The 20,839-nt window shown below is 43.4% G+C and overlaps 1 protein-coding gene across 2 annotated transcripts in view; it reads left to right on the top strand.

Moving 5' to 3' along the window:
* MICU1 (mitochondrial calcium uptake 1) overlaps window positions 1–20,839 on the top strand; it is a 166,724-nt gene that overhangs the window by 111,785 nt on the left and 34,100 nt on the right. For both annotated transcript variants that reach the window (XM_056113400.1, XM_056113401.1), the window contains one exon: window positions 5,444–5,581. In XM_056113400.1, the coding sequence (XP_055969375.1) occupies window positions 5,444–5,581 (138 nt within the window). The remainder of the gene's footprint in view (window positions 1–5,443; window positions 5,582–20,839) is intronic.

Here is a 20,839-nt window from a genome sequence, read left to right as displayed (position 1 = left end):
GGGGAGTTTGCCAGACTCTGCTGTGTAGGCAGGTTACATTCGGTAGCCTGCCAGTTTGTCCAAAGTAGGAATGAGATAATAAGATGTCACATGGCCACAAATGCGGCCGCACGCTTCCAGGAGCTGGGTTTTATAGTCTCTGAGTCTTGGCCGTTGATGGGATTACACGGCGCCAGGGGGCCAGTTGGTGGGTGTGACCCCCGCCTACTGGAATTTGGAGGATCTGGGTGGAGGATGCTCAGCCCCAATCCAAGTAGGCTTGGAGATCTCAGTCCCGGGACCCGCAAGCCTTTGTTCCTCTGCCAGTACCTACATGTGTGTGGAGAGTGGTCTCAGCATGGTGGTGGCTTGCATTATACAGTTCGGGTAATAGAAAAAAATTCTATCTGGATAATGATCATTCTGAAAAAATTTCCTGAAAGACAATCGTTATATAAAAGAGACAAAGATTGAAGTTGATATCTATTAGAATACATTTCAACTTCAAAGGTTCTTAATAAAGCAAGACCCTTGCTGAGGGCTAGAGACACAGTATGGCAAGTAGGACACTTGCCTTGCACTCGGATGGCATGGGTTTGATCCTTGGAGCCCCACAAGATCCCGTGAGCCCACTAGGAGTGCCACCTGAGCACAGAGCCAGGAATCAGTACTGAACAGTGCTGAGTGAAAATAAAGCAAGCAAGCCAATAAAAAGCAAGGCCCTTGTCAATACTGAATTTTCCCCCTATTTTTCTGATCTCATTTGGCCTATGTCCATAATCCCTTTCTGGTTTCCCGTCTGTCTGAAATCATTTCATCTAGATATATGTCGACCATCTGTCCTTCCACAAATCAACTCCTTCTCAACAGGGGACAGGGTAGGAAAGAAAGACACATTGAGGACAAAGTCAGGAAAATCCTGGCCGACAGTTCTTTGGCATCTCTTGTCTGGTCCCTCTTGGCCTGCCCAGCAACCCCCTGGGGACAGCAAGAGCCAACAGCTTGTGTTGGTTTGGGAAAGTGGCAGTAGCTATGGAAGAGAAACCTTCCCTACTGTGCAGCGCTCCCCCACGCCCGAGACACAGAGCAGCAGTGCAAATGGTGGCTGGTGTCCTGCCGTGTGGACGTTCTGTGCCGCAGAACCAGGGGGTGGAATTTGAAGTGGAACCAAAGAGGTTTTATCTTGTGTTTTTGCTGCATTAAAATCAGTGCAAGCCACTTTTTTGAATAGGATTCAAATACCCAAATCAACGCTTTCTGCCTTATGACATTTGAAACAACCTGGAAGCCCCTCTTATGACCTTGAGGATTACATGCCCAGTTTTCCAGGAAAGTATCCACAGGATAGCACGGGCTTAGGGTGCGTGATCTCTTGAGACACAAGATGTACACAAGGGTCTGGTGAAAACTTTGCCTTCACCCAAAGTCCTTGAGAAACTCTCCAAATTCCCAAGCCTTAGTGTGATGGGTATTCAGTTAAGACATGTTTGCGTTGTTTTCTGTAAAGAATCGCAACTCTTCCATCCTCTTCCATGTTTAAGACCCAGGAATAGGGGCCAGAGACATGGTAACCCATGCCAACCCAGGCACCCCATATGGCCCCCTGAGCATCTCCAGGTGTGGCCCTGAAAAAAAGTCACTGTATCACTGTCATCCCACTGTTTATCGATTTACTCGAGCAGGCACTAGTAATGTCTCCATTCGCCCCAGCCCTGAGGTTTTAGCAGCCTCTCCTTACTCGTCCTTCCCAATGGTACTGTAGAGCTCTTTCAGGATCAGGGGAATGAGACCCGATATTGTTAGTGTTTTTGGTGGCTGTGCGATACATCATAAGACATTCCCTACCCATTTTCCATAATTGCCACACCATATTTGATTGGGTTCAGCCAATAGGCAACAAATCAGAGGGAAATTATGTGTGTGTGTGTGCGCACGCGCGCATACCTCTTGAAGAGCCTGGCAAGGAGAATATCCTGCTCACATGGCAGAGCCTGGCAAGTTACCCATGGCGTATTCGATATGCCAAAAACAGTAACATTAATGGCTCTGTCACTGTCCTCCCATTGTTCATCGAGTTGCTCGAGCGGGTCCAGTAACGTCTCCATTGCGACACTTGTTACTGTGTTTGGCATATCGAATACGTCATGAGTAGCTTGCCAGTCTTTGCCGTGTGGGCAAGATACTCTTGGTAGCTTGCAGGTCTCTCCAAGAGGGGCAGAGGAATCGAACCTGGGTCGGCCAGGTCAGCCGTGTGCAAGGCAAATGCCCTACCCGCTGTGCTATCACTCCAACCCAATGGCTCTAAAAATAATAATAAAAATATTTTTTAAAGAAAAGGAATAAGGCCATCTTGATACACACACACACACACACACACACACACACACACACAAAAGAAAGCTTTGATGTGGTTTATATTACATGGGGCAATTTATTATTTTTAATCCCTTTGAGTCCAGCCACCTAAAAAAAAGAAACAGCAAGAACAATAATAGAACAGATCACCCAATGAAAATGCATTTTCCAAAATATTCATTAAAAATACTTAACTGTAGGAATTGTTACTTGGAGAGGGTCACTAGCAGTTGTTTTTACTGGTTCTGAAACATATAACAGATCAGAGGTGAGACTTCATGTCCCTTGGGAGAACAGAGGAAAGGAGACCTTTCATGATCCCTGAGCCAGCAGCTTTTCTGCCAGTATTATGAACAAGAAAAATTTAACCTTGACTCAGTCTTATGGGCTAAAGCCTAAAATCCATCTGATTCAAACCTATGGGGTTTCTGCCCAGTTGTGGAATCTCCAAGATAAATTCTAAATTAATAAAACCTAGGAGGAAGAGCAGGGACACGCTTTTTCTTTCTTTCTTTTTTTTTTTTCATCTCTCTTGAGGAAACCCTCGAATGTACAGGACATCAGCAGTGTCCTGCCCGGGCATCACATTTCTGATTTAAATCTTGCAGAAAGTATTGCCATTTGCAGAACATTTATCAGCCTTCCATTCAGCTTGAAAATGGTAAATTGAACCATAAATCAAACTTAAATTGCATTCCCAAAACTTCTGGGACAGTCAGAAATTAATCAGCACTGTAGAAGTGATGAGACCAGTTGTAGTTACTGGTTTTGGCATATCGAATACACAGCGGATAGCTTGCCAGGCTCTTCCGTGCGGGCGGAATACTCTCGGTAGCTTGCCAGTCTTTCCGAGAGGGATAGAGGCTTTTGGGGTGACCTCTAATCACCCTTGTAGGTGTTACCATATTTGAACCCTATCAAATATGGTACGACAATTCCAGAAGATGGGTATTTAGTGTCTTAAGCGGCCATGCGGGTCCGGAAAGCGTCCTGGAGTGTGGCGACGGCTGGGTAGTGGAAGTAGTGTCCTTCCTGCATTAACATATGCCTCAGAGACCTGGGCCCTACGCAAACAAGATGAGGACGCTATTCAGGTCTCCCAAAGAAGAATAGAAAGAGCTATGCTTGGAATATCACGTTTCACTCAAATGAGAGAAAGAATCCGGAGTTCTGACATCCGTCGACGATCAAGGATCAGGGACGCTGTCTCATTTGCCAAGGTGTCGAAAATCAGATGGGCTGGTCACGTAATGAGATTTAAAGACGACCGCTGGACTAGAGCTGTCACCGACTGGATTCCACGGGATGTCAAAAGACCGCGTGGCCGCCCACCTACCAGATGGTCAGACTTCTTCGTCAAGATCATGAACAATCGGTTTGAGGCCCTTCATGTTCCTGGAGCGAAGAGATACCATTGGGCTACACTAGCACGCGACAGGGACAAATGGAGACGTTACTGGCGCCCGCTCGAGCAAATCGACGACTAACGGGAAGTTAAGTGATTAAGTGATTAAGTAGAAGTGATGGTATGATAGACATGAAATATTGAGCAGTTGAGTTAAGGAAGACACCGTCACTTAATATGGATGATGTTGATTTCTTTGGAAATCGTTTTCTTCTCACTTAAGTATGAGTGTGTAAGCCCTGTGACTGTGTAAGTTTACCCAGAAGAATGCAGTGCTGTCCTTTCAGATGAATATGTACTACAACCGCAAGGAAGGTTCAGATACTGAGCTAAAGCCATTGGCTTGAGAAAGAGCTGAGTTTGGGTCCCACTCCACCATCTGTCACTGTTTGTTGACTCGGTTTTCTCAGCTGTAAAAGGAAGCTAGTAAGGTTTAGTTTAGAAAGGTAAATGCAGGAATCTGCCAGTGAAGTAATCATTCAATGAGCATGACCCGGAGCGTGCACCCTCAGCAAATGGTTGCAGTCCTGAAAATACCTTCCTCGTGCCTTTCCAAGACACAGACTCAACAGTGAGGAAACAAATCAAGGTGTCTTGCCAGAAGGAGAAAATGAGAAAACAGAACATTTACTCTTGCCTATATACTTCCTTATTTTGTATCTTGTGTGTGATACTTAGCTCTCCATGAGATGAAGCACCTAAAGATAGAAATGTAGTCTCCTCTGCTCTGCAATGACTAACACAGTGTCAGACCACTAGTGACTGCATCAACAACTAGGAAACATTGTTGACATGACCCTATTTAACAGTGTCTTAAGTCTATATATATTCTCCTTCTGTGAAAACAGATGAGGCCCTGCTATGGAGGAAAAAGTTTTCTGGAAACTGTTATTTTCCATTAAAACCCATGGATAAATTTTGCCGTCTCCAGATCATTTTGTTTTCTAATTGGTTTCTGGGCTCATTTTAGCCACTTTATTATTTATGCATTTGGAAGTATCATTAACACTGCAGCTGCGACTGAAATAACTTTCTTGTCTCCGTTTTTAAAAGAAAATCATAGATTTCTGATGTAGTTTGGATAAGCTAGGGGTCCTTTATACTTAACCTTTCCATTTGTATCTTAAAATATATTTAATGACTTTTCCATAGCTTTGTGGTAACCAAGCATTTCTTATTCATGCATCTCATTATACTCTATGCTTCCCTCTCTCCCAAAGCTCTTTTGATATCCTACCATTTAGTTAATGTTTGAGAAAAAGAGAAAAATGGGTGGGGGCAGGGAGTTAGCAACCCTGTTACACCCATGAAGACAGTGAGACCCAGAGTAGCTGGGTGACTTTCTTGAATCACAAATAATTAGTGACAGAGAAGAAGAACCTAGAACTTCTGATGAATTTTTTTCAAATCTTAGAATCATAGATCAAAAATACATTCCTGGGGACATGTGTAAGCGTGTACATGTATAAGGCACTTGGCTTGCACAGTGCCATCCCAGGTTCACTCCCGGCACCTCGTAAGGTCCCTTAAGCCCACAGGACTGCAAAGCCCCCATCCGGGTACAGCGCCGGGCAAGCCCTGAGCATGGATGGATTTGCCCCTCACCAAGAAAAGAAAAATATATATATATCCCTAGCCATCAGCTATTCTCAGGCAGCATGCCAATCACTCTGCATTTGACTACAGGACTTCTTTTCTTCCCAGTTTGAACGCCATGGTCCCGTGGATGGGAGAATCACGGAGCGGCAGTTCGGGGGCATGCTGTTGGCCTATAGTGGGGTGCAGTCCAAGAAGCTGGTCACCATGCAAAAGCAGCTCAAGAAACACTTCAAGGATGGGAAGGTACCTGGGCCTGGCGGGGAGGGAACCATTGAAATAATTCAGTCATCTTAAAGATACACAAGGAAGTGTGTTGTTCTTACCATGACTGTCACATCTCTGATACTTGGCCTTAAAATGAGCAGTGGGTGAGGATGAGAAAGACCAAGTGTCCCAGGTTGCTTCTCATATAAAGGGAGTCACCGTGGACTAAGACAGAGAATTGAAAAAGAGGTACCTTGGGTCAGAGAGACAGTACAGGAGTATGTTTGCCTGGCACACAACCACTTTAGCAGCGACGCAGGTTCAATCCCTAGCACTGCATGTGGGCCCCCTGGCCCCCTGCTCTCACTCCTTAGCACACAGCCAGGAGTAAGCCCTGAACACCACCATGTGTGTTGAAAGCAAAGCAAAAAATCAACAGAAGAGGCTGGTTTAATGGGGAAGCTCAGTAACATACGTCTCACATTTACAGTGTATGGACAGTCTTAAGCAGAGAGGACAGGCAGGTCCAAATCTACTCTTCACATCACTTTAGAGGCCTGGGGGAATACGGTAATCATCAACTTTGCTAGTCAAGGTCAAACTAGTCAAGAACAGAAAGAATGGTGAACCCAGGGCTAACTCCAGGGACACCCAACATGAAAGCAATTCAGGAAGGAAGGAAGCTTATGGAGAGCACTCAGAGAAATGCCTGGGGAAAGAAGTGAACTCAGAACCAGGGATGCAGAAGGTTCAGGTTGTGAGGGGTCTCCCGTGTCACATGCCGCAGGGTGTCTGGTGAGCTCAGGTAACTGACACCCTTTGTTTTGGGGAAGGTGCTAGCGAAGGATGATCCTGGGGAGCTGTTTCACTCTGTGCTTCTCTTGTTTCTGGGTTTTCAAGGCAACATAGTTGCAGTAGCCTTAATGCTCGTGTTGTCAGCAGTATTACCACCCACACCCCTTCCCTTCTCTCATTCCCCTCATTAGCAGACTCAACCGGAGGCACTGTTTCATTCAAGAGAGGACAGCTTAGAAAGTAAGGAGGTGGAGACCGCAGAGGAGGAAGAGAGGCGATCCAACAGAAGCAGGAATGTTAAAATGTCAGAGGCCATGTTCTGTTCTGCTTTAACAATGCCCAAGGCTGGTGGCTTACACACCAGGCGTTTATTTCACTGTTGAGGGCCGATGTGCATATCAAGATAGTGGCCAGCCTGTTTTTCAACAAGGGCACTTTTCCTGATCTGTCGACAGCTGCCTTCTTGCCATGTCCTCCTGGGGCCTCTCCTTGGTCTTTGCATGCAGAGAGAGACAGCAAGGGCTTGCTAATCGAGTGTTTTCTTAGATGGATGTTCATCTTATTGGCTCGTTGGCTTACTGGCTCAGGCCCTATCCTTATGACCTTATTTAACTATAACTTGACTTAGCAGGTCCCATTTTCTTATAGTCACAAGAGTTACTGAGGGCCTCACTATAAATGATTTTTAGGGAACCCAGTATTCAGCCCAGACAGAATGGGCTGAAGAGACTAATCTGGCATGTCGAGGGTCTGAAAGGAGGCTAGTGGCCTGCGCAGGCAAGCCAGCGAGGGATGGCCTGAAATGAAGTCAAGAGGACTCCTGGGAATGGATGAGTTCAGGCTTTGTTCACAGTTCACTGAGAAGCAGTTTTGAAGCCTGTGCTCAGCACGATGATATAGCTGTGTTTGTGTTCAGAGAGACAGCCCCCAGTGAGAGAGGCAGTTCATTAGGCTGGAGTACATGCTTTGTATAGGGAGTCCCAAGTTTGATCCCCAGCACCTCATAGTTCCCTGAGCACTACCAGGAGTGACCCATGAGTACAGAACTTGGAGTCACCCTGAGCACTGCCAAAACTCCTGTGACTTTTAAACAATTTAAATTAAAAGGAAAAAGAAAACAACCATCCTAACTGTTTTATTTATCCAATATGCTGAAATTATTAGAGAGTTCAGGAAGAGATAATTAAGCAATATTTGGGGGCCACATTGACACTGGTGATGAGAGATTGTGGGGGCACAAGTCATCAGTCCTCTCACCGACAGCTGTGCCTAGTGCAGCGGAGGTAGGTGGCAAGTGTATGCTAATATCTGGGGTGTTGGCATGGTGATAATGGACAAGTTGAAGCAGGAGCTAGCTAACAGGCTTGACTTCTTAAAATTCACACTCATACAAGCATGTGTGCATACATACAATATTTTGTTGTTCGTGTTTTGTTTTTCAGTCCTGGAGTCACATCTGGTAATGCTCAGAGATTACTTCTACCTCTGCTCTCAGATAGAATGCTAGGAATTGAACCAGGTTTGGTGTGTGCAACGCAGACACCTTACCTGCTATACACTCTCCAGCCCCTGATTCTATTTTTCTTTTTCTTTTTTTGTTTTATTTTGTGTTTTGCTTTGTTTTTGGGCCACACCCACCAGGACTCAGAGCTACTCCTGGCTCTGTGCTCAGGGATCAAATCTGGGTCAGCAGTGTGCGAAGCAAGGGCCCTACCCACTGAAATATCTCTCCAGCACCTATACAGTTCTAGAGCTAGAATCTAGACACATAAGCAGACCCCTAATATTTCCAGGACAAAACCCCAGATTTTTCGTTCTCATCTCAACACCATTCCCACGGTGCTGATGGCTAACCACCATGAACAGGAAATTGACCTGGCATTCAGACTACTGCAGGTGGGGCCAGGGTGATAGCTTGGGGGTCAAGGGCATATAACTTGTATGTGCTAGGACATGACTTCCATCCCTGGCACTGCGTGTTCCCAATCCCCAGCATTTCAGATGTAACCCCAGCGGTCCTCAGCACCTCTGGGCCTGCGCAGTGCTTCCTTGCTGGGGCCATGAAGCATGCAGCATGGCTCACTAACACCTCCCGGTGATACCCCAGACCCTCCCCTCTGGTCACTGTGTGGAAGCCCCCCAAAAGAGAATCCGTGAGGAAAGAAAATATATTGGATCCCCATGGTCATGTGGTACCGTGTGGCAGAGAGGGATTTCAGAGCCTGCATTTGGATCCTGCTGCAGGTTTCCAGGGGCTTTTGCCGAGTCACTGAGTCTGAGTCTCCTCCTGAACCGAGAGGCTTGTCCTGGGTGGGTGCTGGAGGAGCCTTTTGGTGATGGGCAGAAAAGCGTGAAAGGCAGGAACTGAAAGACACAGCAATTTTTGGTGTCAATCTCTGCTTGCTGGCTTTTAATCTTGTATGAGAAATCTCCCATGAACAGCCTTTCCCCAATTGGGTGGGGAGCAATTCTAACAGGACAGATTTGTAGATTAGATATAGAACAGATGTCCGCCCTCTCTCTGCAGCACACTCCCTTGGCACCAAAGAAAGTATTATGTGAACATAAATTAACGGAAAAGTGCTCTCCCAAAAAAAGCACTTCTGATACTCCCCAGCAACTAGCTCATTGCTATTCGTAATTGTAAAGGTAAAGGCCCTCCCGTTGATCGTCGATTTGCTCGAGTGGGCCCAGTAACGTCTCCATTGGAGACTTTGTTGTTACTGTGTTTGGCATATCGAATACTCTCGGTAGCTTGCCGGGCTCTCCGAGAGGGGCGGAGGAATCGAACTCGGGTCGGCCATGTTGGCTGCGTGCAAGGCAAACGCCCTACCACTGTGCTATCGCTCCAGTAATTTCAGAAAATGGGTGGCAAAATAGAAAGTCGGTTTTTAAGTCCTGAATTGCCAGTGTCTGCATTCGGAAACACTCCTTTATTTTGACCAGACACACCTTGAAATTTGAGTCTGAGGCCAGAGAGCTGCTACAGGGGGTAAGGCACTTGCTTGGCATCTGCAGCTGCCTCCAGCCTTGAGAGCAGATGAATGAACGGGGGTGGGGGAATCCTCTTCAAAAAAGCATTTGCTTAAGACTTGACGTGAGGTCAGAGCTAGAGAGCCAGGAGTAAGCCCTGAGCACTACTGGTTGTGGCCCAAAAATAAAAACAAAATAAAACAAGAACTGACCGACCTGAGGGAAACCATCATAAGAGGCCAACTCATGCTTCATTATGATTTTTTGAGTTTTTGTTTGTTTGTTTGTTTGTTTTGTTTCCAGGGCCAGGGGCTACTCTTTGCTTGGCACTCAGGTGTCACTCCTGGCAGTGCTTGGGGGACTGTAGTAGCAGGGATCAAACCCAGAGCTCCAGCAGGCAAAGCACCTGCTTCCGTCCTTTGTATTTAAAAGCAGTAAATTGGGTGCTGGAGACACCTTCCTTGAAGGAGCAGAGTGTTTTAACTTTGGCCGAAGACAATTTAGGGCCTGAAGACCTGGCAAAAAAAAAGACAGATGTTGATGATGAAAATCTAGGGTGCTAAATTCCCTTGCCCAGAATATCTAGCCTGCTCAGCAGGGAGATGGAGATTGATTGCCCTCTTGATGAAATGGTTTGTGAGCACAGCAATTAGCTCAGTTAGAGTTAATGAAGGGGTTTCCCTCCGAAGGCTGCCAGTCCATCTCTCTCGGATTGTTTCTCATTAAACTGGAATCACCCTCTGCTTTCTCATGGCTGCTTTCATTCCTCTTGGAATTTGTTAACAGGAAAGTGTAAGGTTTCATTTGGCTAATGACTTTAAAAGTTAATCATTTTTGTGTGGGAGATTTTATATGAAATAGCAAATCAGACCTAAAAAATGGAAAGCCCCTCCTGGTTATGGTCATAATCTCTTTTTTTTATCTAAAGCAGAGCTTCTCATCCAGTCATCCAATAGACCAGTTGGAGAATTTGTAAGAAATCTATTTGTTAGACTAAAGGGTTAGCTTAACATATGTTGCATATAGGAGTTCGATCCCCTATACCACATGTTTTTCTGAGCACCGCCATGAGTGGCCCCTGCACACTGAGCCGGGCAAAGCACCCTGCACTGTCAGTCTGCGGTCCCAAAAACAAAAAACAAAGAAAGTGGTTGTTGGAATTCTTCAAAACACTAAAATCAGTAGCTTTTTTAAAAAAGGTTCCCTGTGGGTCTAGGCCTGTTAGCTGCTCCCTGAGAGGTCCTTCCTCCAGTCCTGTCTCCTGCTATTCTAGTCTCAAGTGATGGCATGAAGATCTGGGTATCTGCCACACCTGGGAAGTAATCTCTTCATGCCATGAGCCTCTGCCATTTCTCCTAGACCAGAGACTGTTTTCTTTTTGTTGTTGTTTTCTTTTTGTTGTTGTTGTTTAATGAGGACTGTGTTTTGACTTGGCTTTATGTCAGAGATTAGACCCTATTCTCTACCATATTTTCTTCATTCTCCTTAATCTTTTTCTCCTATGAATTCTTTTTGGCCAAATCTAACTCAGCTCTGAAGTACCTTACCTTTCATTCACCAACTGATATACCTCACCTCATGAAAAGAGAGTTTTCTGTTATTTCCCAAATGTAATTCTCTATAATGGTCCTTTATGCTTAAGAGTACTACTAACTTTAATAATTTAGCAAATCCCCCTAAGGATGAATTTAAAATGTAGTACAGTGGCAGTCTTTATGCAAGACACTAAACCAGATACTACAGAAAGATAACCAGAAAACATCATCTTGCCTCAAGAAATGCACTAGTCTTATAAGGAAAAGGTGTATGCAAAGAACTTATTATTTCACATTCATATTTGATATTTATTGAGCACCACCGTGTGTCAGACACTCATCTGAATGTTGGTAGTTCGGTACTGAGCAAAACAAGCCTTTGCCTTCAAAAAACTTAACAATCCTAGCTGAGGGTAGCATACTGAACAAAAATTATAATACAAGGCAACTCACTCAATTTGAGCTTCTTAAGAACAGTGTCTGGGGCCGCAGATATAATACAGTGGGTAAGTTGCTCTCCTTACCTATAGCCAAACTGGCTTTGATCACTACATATGGTTCCTAAGAATTTTCAGGAATGATCTCAAAACACAGATCCAAGATTGTTTCTGGATGTGACCCCCAAGTGCCCCCTCTCCGCAACAAAATTTTTAGGGCCAAGTGACTCAGTGGTAGAGTACTTGCCTTGAATGTGTGAGGCCTGAGTTTGATTCCCACACTACACAGTTCCTGTCCAGTCACCTCTGGGTATGGACCTGGTGGCCACCAAAACACTCCTGGGCATACCCCTATAAAAATTAATCAATAAAGTATATTTTAAAATAAAAAAAAACTGGCTTTGATTCCTGGCAGTGCCTATGGTTCCCCAAACCCCACTAGGAGTCATCTTTGAGCACAGAGCCAGGAGGTGAGCCCTGAGCACAACCAGGTATGGCCCAGAAATTTAAAAAAAAAAACACCAAAAGCAAAACAGTGTCTTGGGACTTGGTTCAATGTCTAAATGCAGGCTTTGCATGCAGGAGCTCTGAGTTTAGTCCCCAGCACCACATGGTTCCCTGAGCACTGCCAAGTATGACCCCTGGAAAGCAGAAACTGTCTAATGTATTTATGTTCTCAGTACAGTGTCTCACTGGTACATATTTATCAGTTGCATTGATGAAATACTGAACATACTAAGTACTCTAATAAACAAGAGGTCTTTGGGGGTCATAAATAAGAACCAACTGAAGCAAATGAGTAAAAATTCTTGGAGGAGATAAGGCCTTGCGGACCGCAGAGGAGATAAAAGTGTATGATTTTGCTGCGTGTTTTCCCCAACAATCTCTGCATATGTCCTTGCCAACTACTACTTCTAGCCACTAGTATCAGAAAATTAAAATAAGAATATCTGGCCCAAAGATGGGGCTCACCAAGTAAGGTAAGCAAAACAAAGCACTTACTCTGTGTGTGTGAAGCCCTAGGTGTGGTTTCTGGCACCACAAAAATGAAAGAATAAAATAAGACTATTCCATTAACCATTGATATTATCTGAAGCTACAATACATGTGGGTCCTCGTTATGTGTTTTTACGTATATGTATGAGAATTAAACCACACTGTGGTCACGGAATATTGGAAAGTCTAGGTGCTGGAGCAATAGTACATCAGGTAGTGCACATACCTTGCACATGGCCGACTCAGGTTCGATGCCTGGCATCCCATATGGTCCTCCAAGCACTACCAAGAGTAATTCCACAGCAAAGCCAGGAGTAAGCCCTGAGCAGAGCCAGGAGAGGCCCAAAAACTAAAAAGAAAAAATAAATTCTCGAAACACAGCTGAAGTTGGAAGAGTCTCTCTTATTCCAACTAAGGTGCCCACCAAAGTCATTATGGAGTGTAGCAGCTGAGCTGTGGCCATTGAAATAAAAAGACCTGAACTCTGCTAATGAGCTTTATTTTACTAATTAGCTTTGAGACCTACACTTTCCCCCACAGGAGCACTAAGCTGCGAATTACTATTAAGAGGTTCATTTTGTGGTTCTTTTCCCCCTATTTGGTTCCCTTCCCCCATACTCAGTGAATTTCGTATGTCTCGAACTTCCCCTTCGAAGCCAGACACATACTAGAGAATGTATTTCAGAGCTTAAGACAATAAATTCATTGGCGCTGCATCTATAGTAACGATCCTGCCCACTAAGAACATTGACCTACTTACTTAGCAAGTGGATTCTATATAGTAGGCATTTCACTTACTTACTACATTCTGCTTGCTGGGTAGAATTCCTGGGTTTTTTGATGAAAAGTGTTTTTATAAGACTTAGTTTCTTCCAAAAATTGCACAGACACTTCAGAGGAGCCACTGGGATTCAGAGCCAGAACCATCTCAATCCAGATCCATAGTCCTCCTTCTGATGAGCCCATTGAAGGCCACTCCTTACATCCCAGGATTCGAATAAGCACAAGGGCTTGGGGGAAACAAGAAAATTGCTGTTGCTAGATTCCAGTTTATGGATTCTTTAGGGGATAGACAGGTAAATTATAGAAGCAGATTTTGGAGGATCCTGACCACTGGGCTGAGAAACTTGTTTTATCCAGTTGTCACTGGAAAATCAGTTCTACACCTGGTGATGTTCAGGGGACCATGAGCATCCTACTTAGAGGAGGTCTTCCATTTTGCTATAACTTGTATGCAACTAAAGGATGCTGGTCATGCTAAGGGAAGTAAGTCAGAAAGAGAAGTCAATACCGGATCATCTCACCCATACATGGAATATGAAAAAAACAACTGTGGGGATAGACAGTGGCCAGTAAAAACAACCCTAAGACCCTCACAACAAAACTGAGTTTACCAGAGCAATAGCACAGCGGGCAGGGTGCTTGACTTTTGCGCAGCCAACCCAGGTTCGATCCCTGGTACCCCAAATGCCCACCCACCCCCAGAACTACCAGGATTGATTTGTGAGCACAGAGCACAGTGATCCCTTGAGTCCTAAGCACTGCCAGGTGTTTTCCAGTAACAAAGAATATAAATATTTTTTTCCCCAAAAACTGAGTTATCAAGCAGGAAGAAGGATTGGGAGGGGCAGCTAAAAAGAGACTGAGAGTCAGTGGTGACACTTTGGAGGTGGTTGTGATGGAGTAACATTGCATGCCGAAAACTATCTCAATTTTTGGAAAATTAACTTTACATTAAAAATTTGTTGGGGCTGGAGCTATAGCACAGTGGGTAGGGCATTTGCCTTGCTCGCAGCCAACCCAGGTTCGATTCCCAGCATCCCATATAGTCCCCCGAGCACTGCCAGGAGTAATTCCTGAGTGCAGAGCCAGGAATAACTCCTGTGCAACGCTGAGTGTGACCCAAAAAGCAAAAAAAAAAAGAAAATTGTTAAGCAAACAAATATTTACATCTAAGAGTTGTTGTTGTTGATCAAATGATTAGAAGAAACTAGAAAATCTTCCTGACCTTGGATGGACAAAGATCTTATCTATGCTATAAAAGCACTGTGCATAAAACAGAAATATTAAGAAATTAGACTTTATCAAAATGAAAGTCCTCTGTATTTTTTACTGAGAAAAGAAAGAAATCCAAGACAGGAACAAAATATTTAAGAGCCACATGTCTGATAAAGGATGTGGCAGAGTTATGCAGAGAACTCGACAGTTCAGGTGTATAATAATAATTAAATTTTAAAAAGATGTCAAGATGTCAAGGCCTTAGTATAGCTAAGTGATAGAGCACTTGCTTTGTGAGTGTGAGGCTTGAGTTCAGGCCCAGGCATCACTCCGTATTCTGACTAATGTCCCAGCAACACGTTGTGTTCCCAGTGCCACAGCAAAAACGTGCTCTCTGGCACCATAGCCAAGTTTTTGAGCACTGATGAGGATGACAACAATAGAAATTGGGTGGATGGAGAGAAAAAGGAAAGAAAACCAACTTAGATTGACATTTTACCAAACCAGATAAGTGAGTAGCAAATAACTACATGGCATGCTACTCAGTGCTCAGGATCATCAGTTATTAAGGGGATGTCTGTGAAAAGAACAATAAGACACCACTGGGTACCTGTTAGAAGTGACTGTAATAAAATAAATTAAATAAATAAATAAACAAGAGTAACAAGTATTGGTGAAGGTGAAGAGAAACTTTCACAACTTTCACATACTGCTTTGGAAATGTAGCCTGTTGAGGCCAGAGAGGTAGGCTAGTAAGGCATTTGCTTTGTATGCAGCTGACCCAGGTTTTATCCCTGATACACACACACACACACACACACACACACACACACACACACACACACACACAGAGTCCCCTGATCCCACCAGAGCCAGGAGTAAAGCCCTGAGCATTGCCAGGTATGGCCCCAAAATGGGGGGTTAGGGAGATAAGGAAATGTAGCCTGTTATTGTTATATTTTGGAAAAAGTTTGAGTTTCTTTTTTAAAAAATGGAATAGAAGTCTACCATACAACCTAGCCATTACACTACTAGGAATCTCAGGGAAATAAAAACTTAGGTCCACACATAGCAACTGTTGTATACAAAATGTTCATAGTGTCATTATTTTAATAATCCAAAATTGCAAACAGTTTAAATGTTCACCAGTGGGTGATGGGTCATGACTAAAATGAAATAGAAACTATTATTGAGCAACAAGAACCCTTCACGTAAACATCAACATGGTTAAATCTGAAAAACATTGTAAGTTAAAAAAAAAATGTTGCACAGATAACACTGTTATATAATTTCCGATTAAAAAAAAAATTATAGGGCCAGAGTGATAGTACAGTGGGTTGGGCATTTGCCTTGCACACGGCTGACCCAGGTTCAATCCTCGGCATCCCATATGGTCCCCCACTCACTGCCAGGAGTAATTCCTGAGTGCAGAGCTACCACTGAGCATCACTGGGTGTGATGCAAAAAAGCAAAAATAAATAAGATGTTTTAAAAAATTTATAAAGACAAAAGATTCATGGTTGCCTGGAGCCAAGGCAAGCCTGGAGCCAGATCTTGCAAACTAGAACAAGGTATTGTGGGAGGATGATGGAATGTTCTAAAACTTTACTGCAGTGATGACTGGACAACTATAAACGTACTACAAATATCATTGAATTACACAATTAAATTGCACAGTTAAAATGAGTGAGTTTTATGATAGGAAAAAGTATGTTTCCATAAATCCTTTAAAAAATATAAAGCAACAGGAGACATGGGAAGAGGGAAAAGGAAAGTTCCATTTCCTCCAGCGTCAGCTGAGATTCTGATGTGTCACTGACAGACCCGGATGAGAGCACACACTGCAATGAATAATTTCTTTGCTTATTTTTTTAATCAGTCATTGCAAATCGGCCTGCCAGGAATCAATCCAGTTGCGCAGTTCCTGCTATGGGCCACTGAAAAGATGAAACAGTCTTCTTTCTTTTTATATGCTAGGCCATTCACCAGCCTCATCATTGTCATCTTCTTAATCTTCTGCTTGGTTTGTTTAAAAAAAAAAATGACTCTTACACCAAGTAATGTGTGAAGATGGTACACAACAGTCCTTCTTTAATACCTGTCTTCTAGTCTCTGCACAAACTCATCATCACACATTTCTTGGATACTCTGTCAAAGGTCTTACTCTGTGCTGCTCCCTGCAAAAGCATCTTCCCTTCACAAAACCCACACTTCTCTTCAGTGGGTTCTTAGCACAAGCAGGGAAAGAACAGACTTTCTATTACACCTAAAGGCCTCTAATCTTCTGGGCATTGGGCCATAGCCAGCTGTGCTCAGAGCTTACCCCTAGCTCTGCACTTAACACATTACTGCTTGTGGTGCTCAGGAACATCCTATGTGGCATCAGGGATAATTTGGGTCTCTGTGTGCAAGGCAAGTGCCCTATTTCTCCATTCCCCCTGCTCACTGCTGAAGTGGCCCAGGTAATCCCTGTCACCTCAGGGCCCAAGCAGCACCACATTCTCAGATCCTTACATTGAAATGCCAGCCTGGCTGGCCAAGAACCACCAGGGGGCCTCCTCCCCACCAAAAAAAAAAGAATTCATCTTTTTACTTTACCTGATAGTATTCTATTTGTGTACATCTATCATAATTCCCTTATCCATGCATCTGTTCTTAGGCCCTTGGGTTGTTTCCAGATCTTGACTATTGCAACTAGTGCTACAGTGAACAGCAGTGTTAAATTCATGTTAATGCACTCCTCTCCACTGTTCTCAAAGTATTGTTAATATTTTTTAGTTATGAGGAGTCCAGGTTTTTATATGAGCCCATCTTGCCTATGGTAGAAAATGAGTTTTTTCCCAGCAGTGGTTCACAGTAAAATAAGTCCTCTTTCTCCTGTCTCTCCATATATGTCAAGAAAATCCCTCTGGATTGTGCCTGTCACAGAGGCAGGAGGAGGGAAGGGATGCGGGTGGCAGGAGGGACTGGTAACATTGGTGGTGGAGAAAGGGCACTCGTGGAGGGATGGGTACTCGAACATTGTTTGATTAAAACATAATCACGAAAATTTGTAAGTCTGTAACTCATGCTGATTGCTAAAATAAAAAAGAATAGAAAAAAAAAAGAAAATCCCTCTGATGCCAAGCCCCAGAGGGAAATTTCTTGTGATTCCTATGTTAGCAATTCCCATCACCTTCCAGATTGTGCCTAAACTCTGTGTACTCTTAGTCTGCACAACTCGATTCGCATTAAGCACAGTCTTTCCCTTTCCATTTAGCCAGCCACTAATCTCATGTTATAGTGTTACTCTGCTTTCATTCTAAGAACCCACTAGATTTTTCACTAAATCAGCTACCGAGAAATAAGAATTTTGTGATTTGTATCTTATCCTTAAGGAGGCTTTTCTAAATTATAAGCTCTGTAAAATCAAGACCCACGTTTGGTTCTGTTTTCTTTCCATTATTGTGCCTGGCATATTGTTGACTGGTTTGGTAAGCAGCCGTTAAACATTTTGTTTTTCAATGTCTAAAATAAAAGTCAAGGGGTTACATAATTAAATAATGACATAACATTTGTATTTCCTTTTTTCTAAATCATCAGATGAATTGCCCCATTCAGATGGTTCACTTGGTCTCTCTGTCCTCAAATAATTCTCAGTACAAATCCTCTGGTCTTGAGCGAGAGTATTTGATGTTTCATGATAAATGAATTTTTAAAACACTAGAGATTATTTATTAAAGTGGGAAAGCACACGTTTAGAATATCCTTTCTGTATCATGAATTTCACATTAACAGTTGAGCCTTTCAGGTGACTAGAGAAATGGTACAGTGGGTGCAACATCTGCTTTGTACACATCCAGCTGGTTCAGTCTCTGACACACTGTATAGTCCTCTGAGCCTAGCAGGAGTGCTACCTGAGCACATAGCTAAGAGTATGCCTCAAATACAGACAGGTGTGCCCCACCCACCCTAACAACATAAAGTAAGTATCATAACTGAAGGATAAGAATCTTCATGTCACCACAACAAGGTTACTCCTGATTCTGTGCTCAGGGGTCACATCTGGAGAAGAGCTTGTGGGACCATATGCAGTGCTGGGGATCAAACCAAAGTCAGCCACATGCACATATCGTATATAGGTAGACTATTTTTCCAGTCCTTAAAATGTATCATCTTGGCCATTTTTAAATAAGATGTTCAGTGGCATTTTACTATTTTACTCCATCATCAGTATCCATCTCCAAACTCTTTCATCTTCCCAAGATGAAGCTCTGTGTCCATCAGAAGTAATTTTCCATTCTCCCCATCTCCCCCCTTGTCCTAGCTGCCTCTATTCTACTTTCCATTTGTGTAAATAGACCTCCGTTTACCTCATAATTAAATGATGTAAATTAATTGGCTATGAATTTAGCCAGTCTAGGTACCTCATACACTGCTTTGTCCTTTGGTGACTGGGCTTATTTCACTTGGTGTATAACGAAGGCTTAGCAACACTGTCTCATATGTCAGGATTTCCTTTTAAAAACTAATATTCCATTTTTCCCCCGGTCACCCACCAGTGGATATTTACCTTGTTTTCATCTTTGACTGCTTTTTGATAGACAGGAAGAGAAAATGGCATTAATGTATCTATGCACAACACACAATACTGTAGAACCTGCAAGTTTGGCCTGGTGAGATTCTCCTGTTAAGAGTAGTTCTTCCCAGACACAGCATCCTTCTGAGGAATGAGACTTACCTCTAGAGACGTGCTCTAAGTCAAGGCCATGAGAATGGACTCAGGCTGGGGAGATAGTTTGAAGGACTCAGGTGTGTGCTATGGTTCTGGGGAGATCCAGGTTCAATCCTGGGACTATTCACTCCCCCACAAGCACCTACATCTGGAATAGTCTCTGAACACTGCTGGGTGAATCTCCCCTGGAAAGAATGGCCACAAGTTATAGAAAATGTGTTTCCACATCATTGTCATCAAGCTTGGACCAGGAATGTGGCTCATTGGTGACTTGCCCTGCACATTACGACCCGTTTCAATCCCATCACCAAGTATCCAACTAAAATCATTGAACTGGATTCATAGGGGTATTCCCTAAGTGTGCATGTGATGCTTAAATACAGATTCACCACAAGTCGTGCAAATAATAAAAAAATACAAACCTAGCAACACTCCGGATGGAATGGTTAGACAGTTTGTGGTGTATTTACACAAATGGAGCATGAATGTCAAAAGGTAAGGACAAAGATACATGAAATATAAACATTAAAGAGGTTAGCTAAATATAATAGAATACATACCACTTGGTTCCTTTTATAAATTTTTAAAACTCAAAATTTATTTTTTCTGTTTAAGGATGTACAAATATGAATGCCTTTTCAAATTTTTGTTTTGTTTTTGTTTTTTGTCTTGGGACAACACTCAGCTGTGCTTGGGACTTTAACCTGGCTCTGTGCTCAGGGATCATTCCCGGCAAGCTCAGGGAACCATTCATGCCTTTTTCCTTTTTTTTAAAGCAAGGAGTTGAACTATTATATAAGTCACATTACCAACTGATAGAAGAGGTCGCTTGATTGGAAACTGTGGGTAGGGAAGGTGACTCAGAACTTAATATCTTAGTCCGTTTCTTGTCTCAGTGGAGGGTTTATGGATTTATGGATGTCGTTTTCAGCATTTTGTTAAATGTGCATTTTTATTTTATTTATCTTTCCTAATGGCTTTCAAAGCCCAACTCAACAATTTTAATTTTATTTATTTATTTATTTATTTTTGCTTTTTTGGGTCACACCCAGCGATGCACAGGAGTTACTCCTGGTTCATGCATTCAGGAATTACTCCTGGCCGTGCTTGGGGGACCATATGGGATGCTGGGAATTGAACCCGGGTCAGCCGCGTGCAAGGCAAACGCCCTACCCACTGTGCTATCACTCCAGCCCCGACAATTTTAAGTTCTGTAATTTGGAGATGGGATTATGAAAGATCATGTGATATAATTTCATAGACACGACCTTAAGCTCTTTTGTTGATTAATAGAATGAAAGAGACTTTTTCTTTTTTATTAGTGAAACACCATGAGGTACAGTTGTAGATATACAATTTTTTGTGCTTGGGTTTCGGTTATACCATGATCAGATACCCATCCCTCCACCAGTGCCCATTTTCCACCACCATGGATAATATCCCTCCCCCCCATCCCCCCCATCCCACCCTGCCTCTGTGGCAGGGCATTCGCTTTTGTTCTCTCTCTCCTTTTGGGTGTTGTGGTCTGCAAAAGAGGCATTGAGTGGCAAACATGTTCAGTCCATAGTCCACTTTCGACATGCATCTCCCCTCCTGGGAGGATCCTCCAAACACCCTTTATTTGGTGCTCCCTTCTGAAAGAAACTTTTGACCCTGTTTGGAAACCATGGTTGGAGCCAGGAAGATAAGACTGTCCACACTGACACCCTCTATGGTTCCCTGAGCACCACCAAACATGGCCCAAAAAAGAAGGTGGGGGGGGGGAGTTTTTTTCAGTTGTCTGTGTTACGGTTTACTTCTGCTGGTTTCCTGCCATGGATTGATTCCTGGGCTGTCGTTTGGGGAGCTA

This window comes from Sorex fumeus, unplaced genomic scaffold (genome assembly GCF_029834395.1).
Source record: "Sorex fumeus unplaced genomic scaffold, SorFum_2.1 ptg000020l, whole genome shotgun sequence".
NCBI lineage: Eukaryota > Metazoa > Chordata > Mammalia > Eulipotyphla > Soricidae > Sorex > Sorex fumeus.
This window is presented reverse-complemented; position numbering and strand designations above follow the sequence as displayed.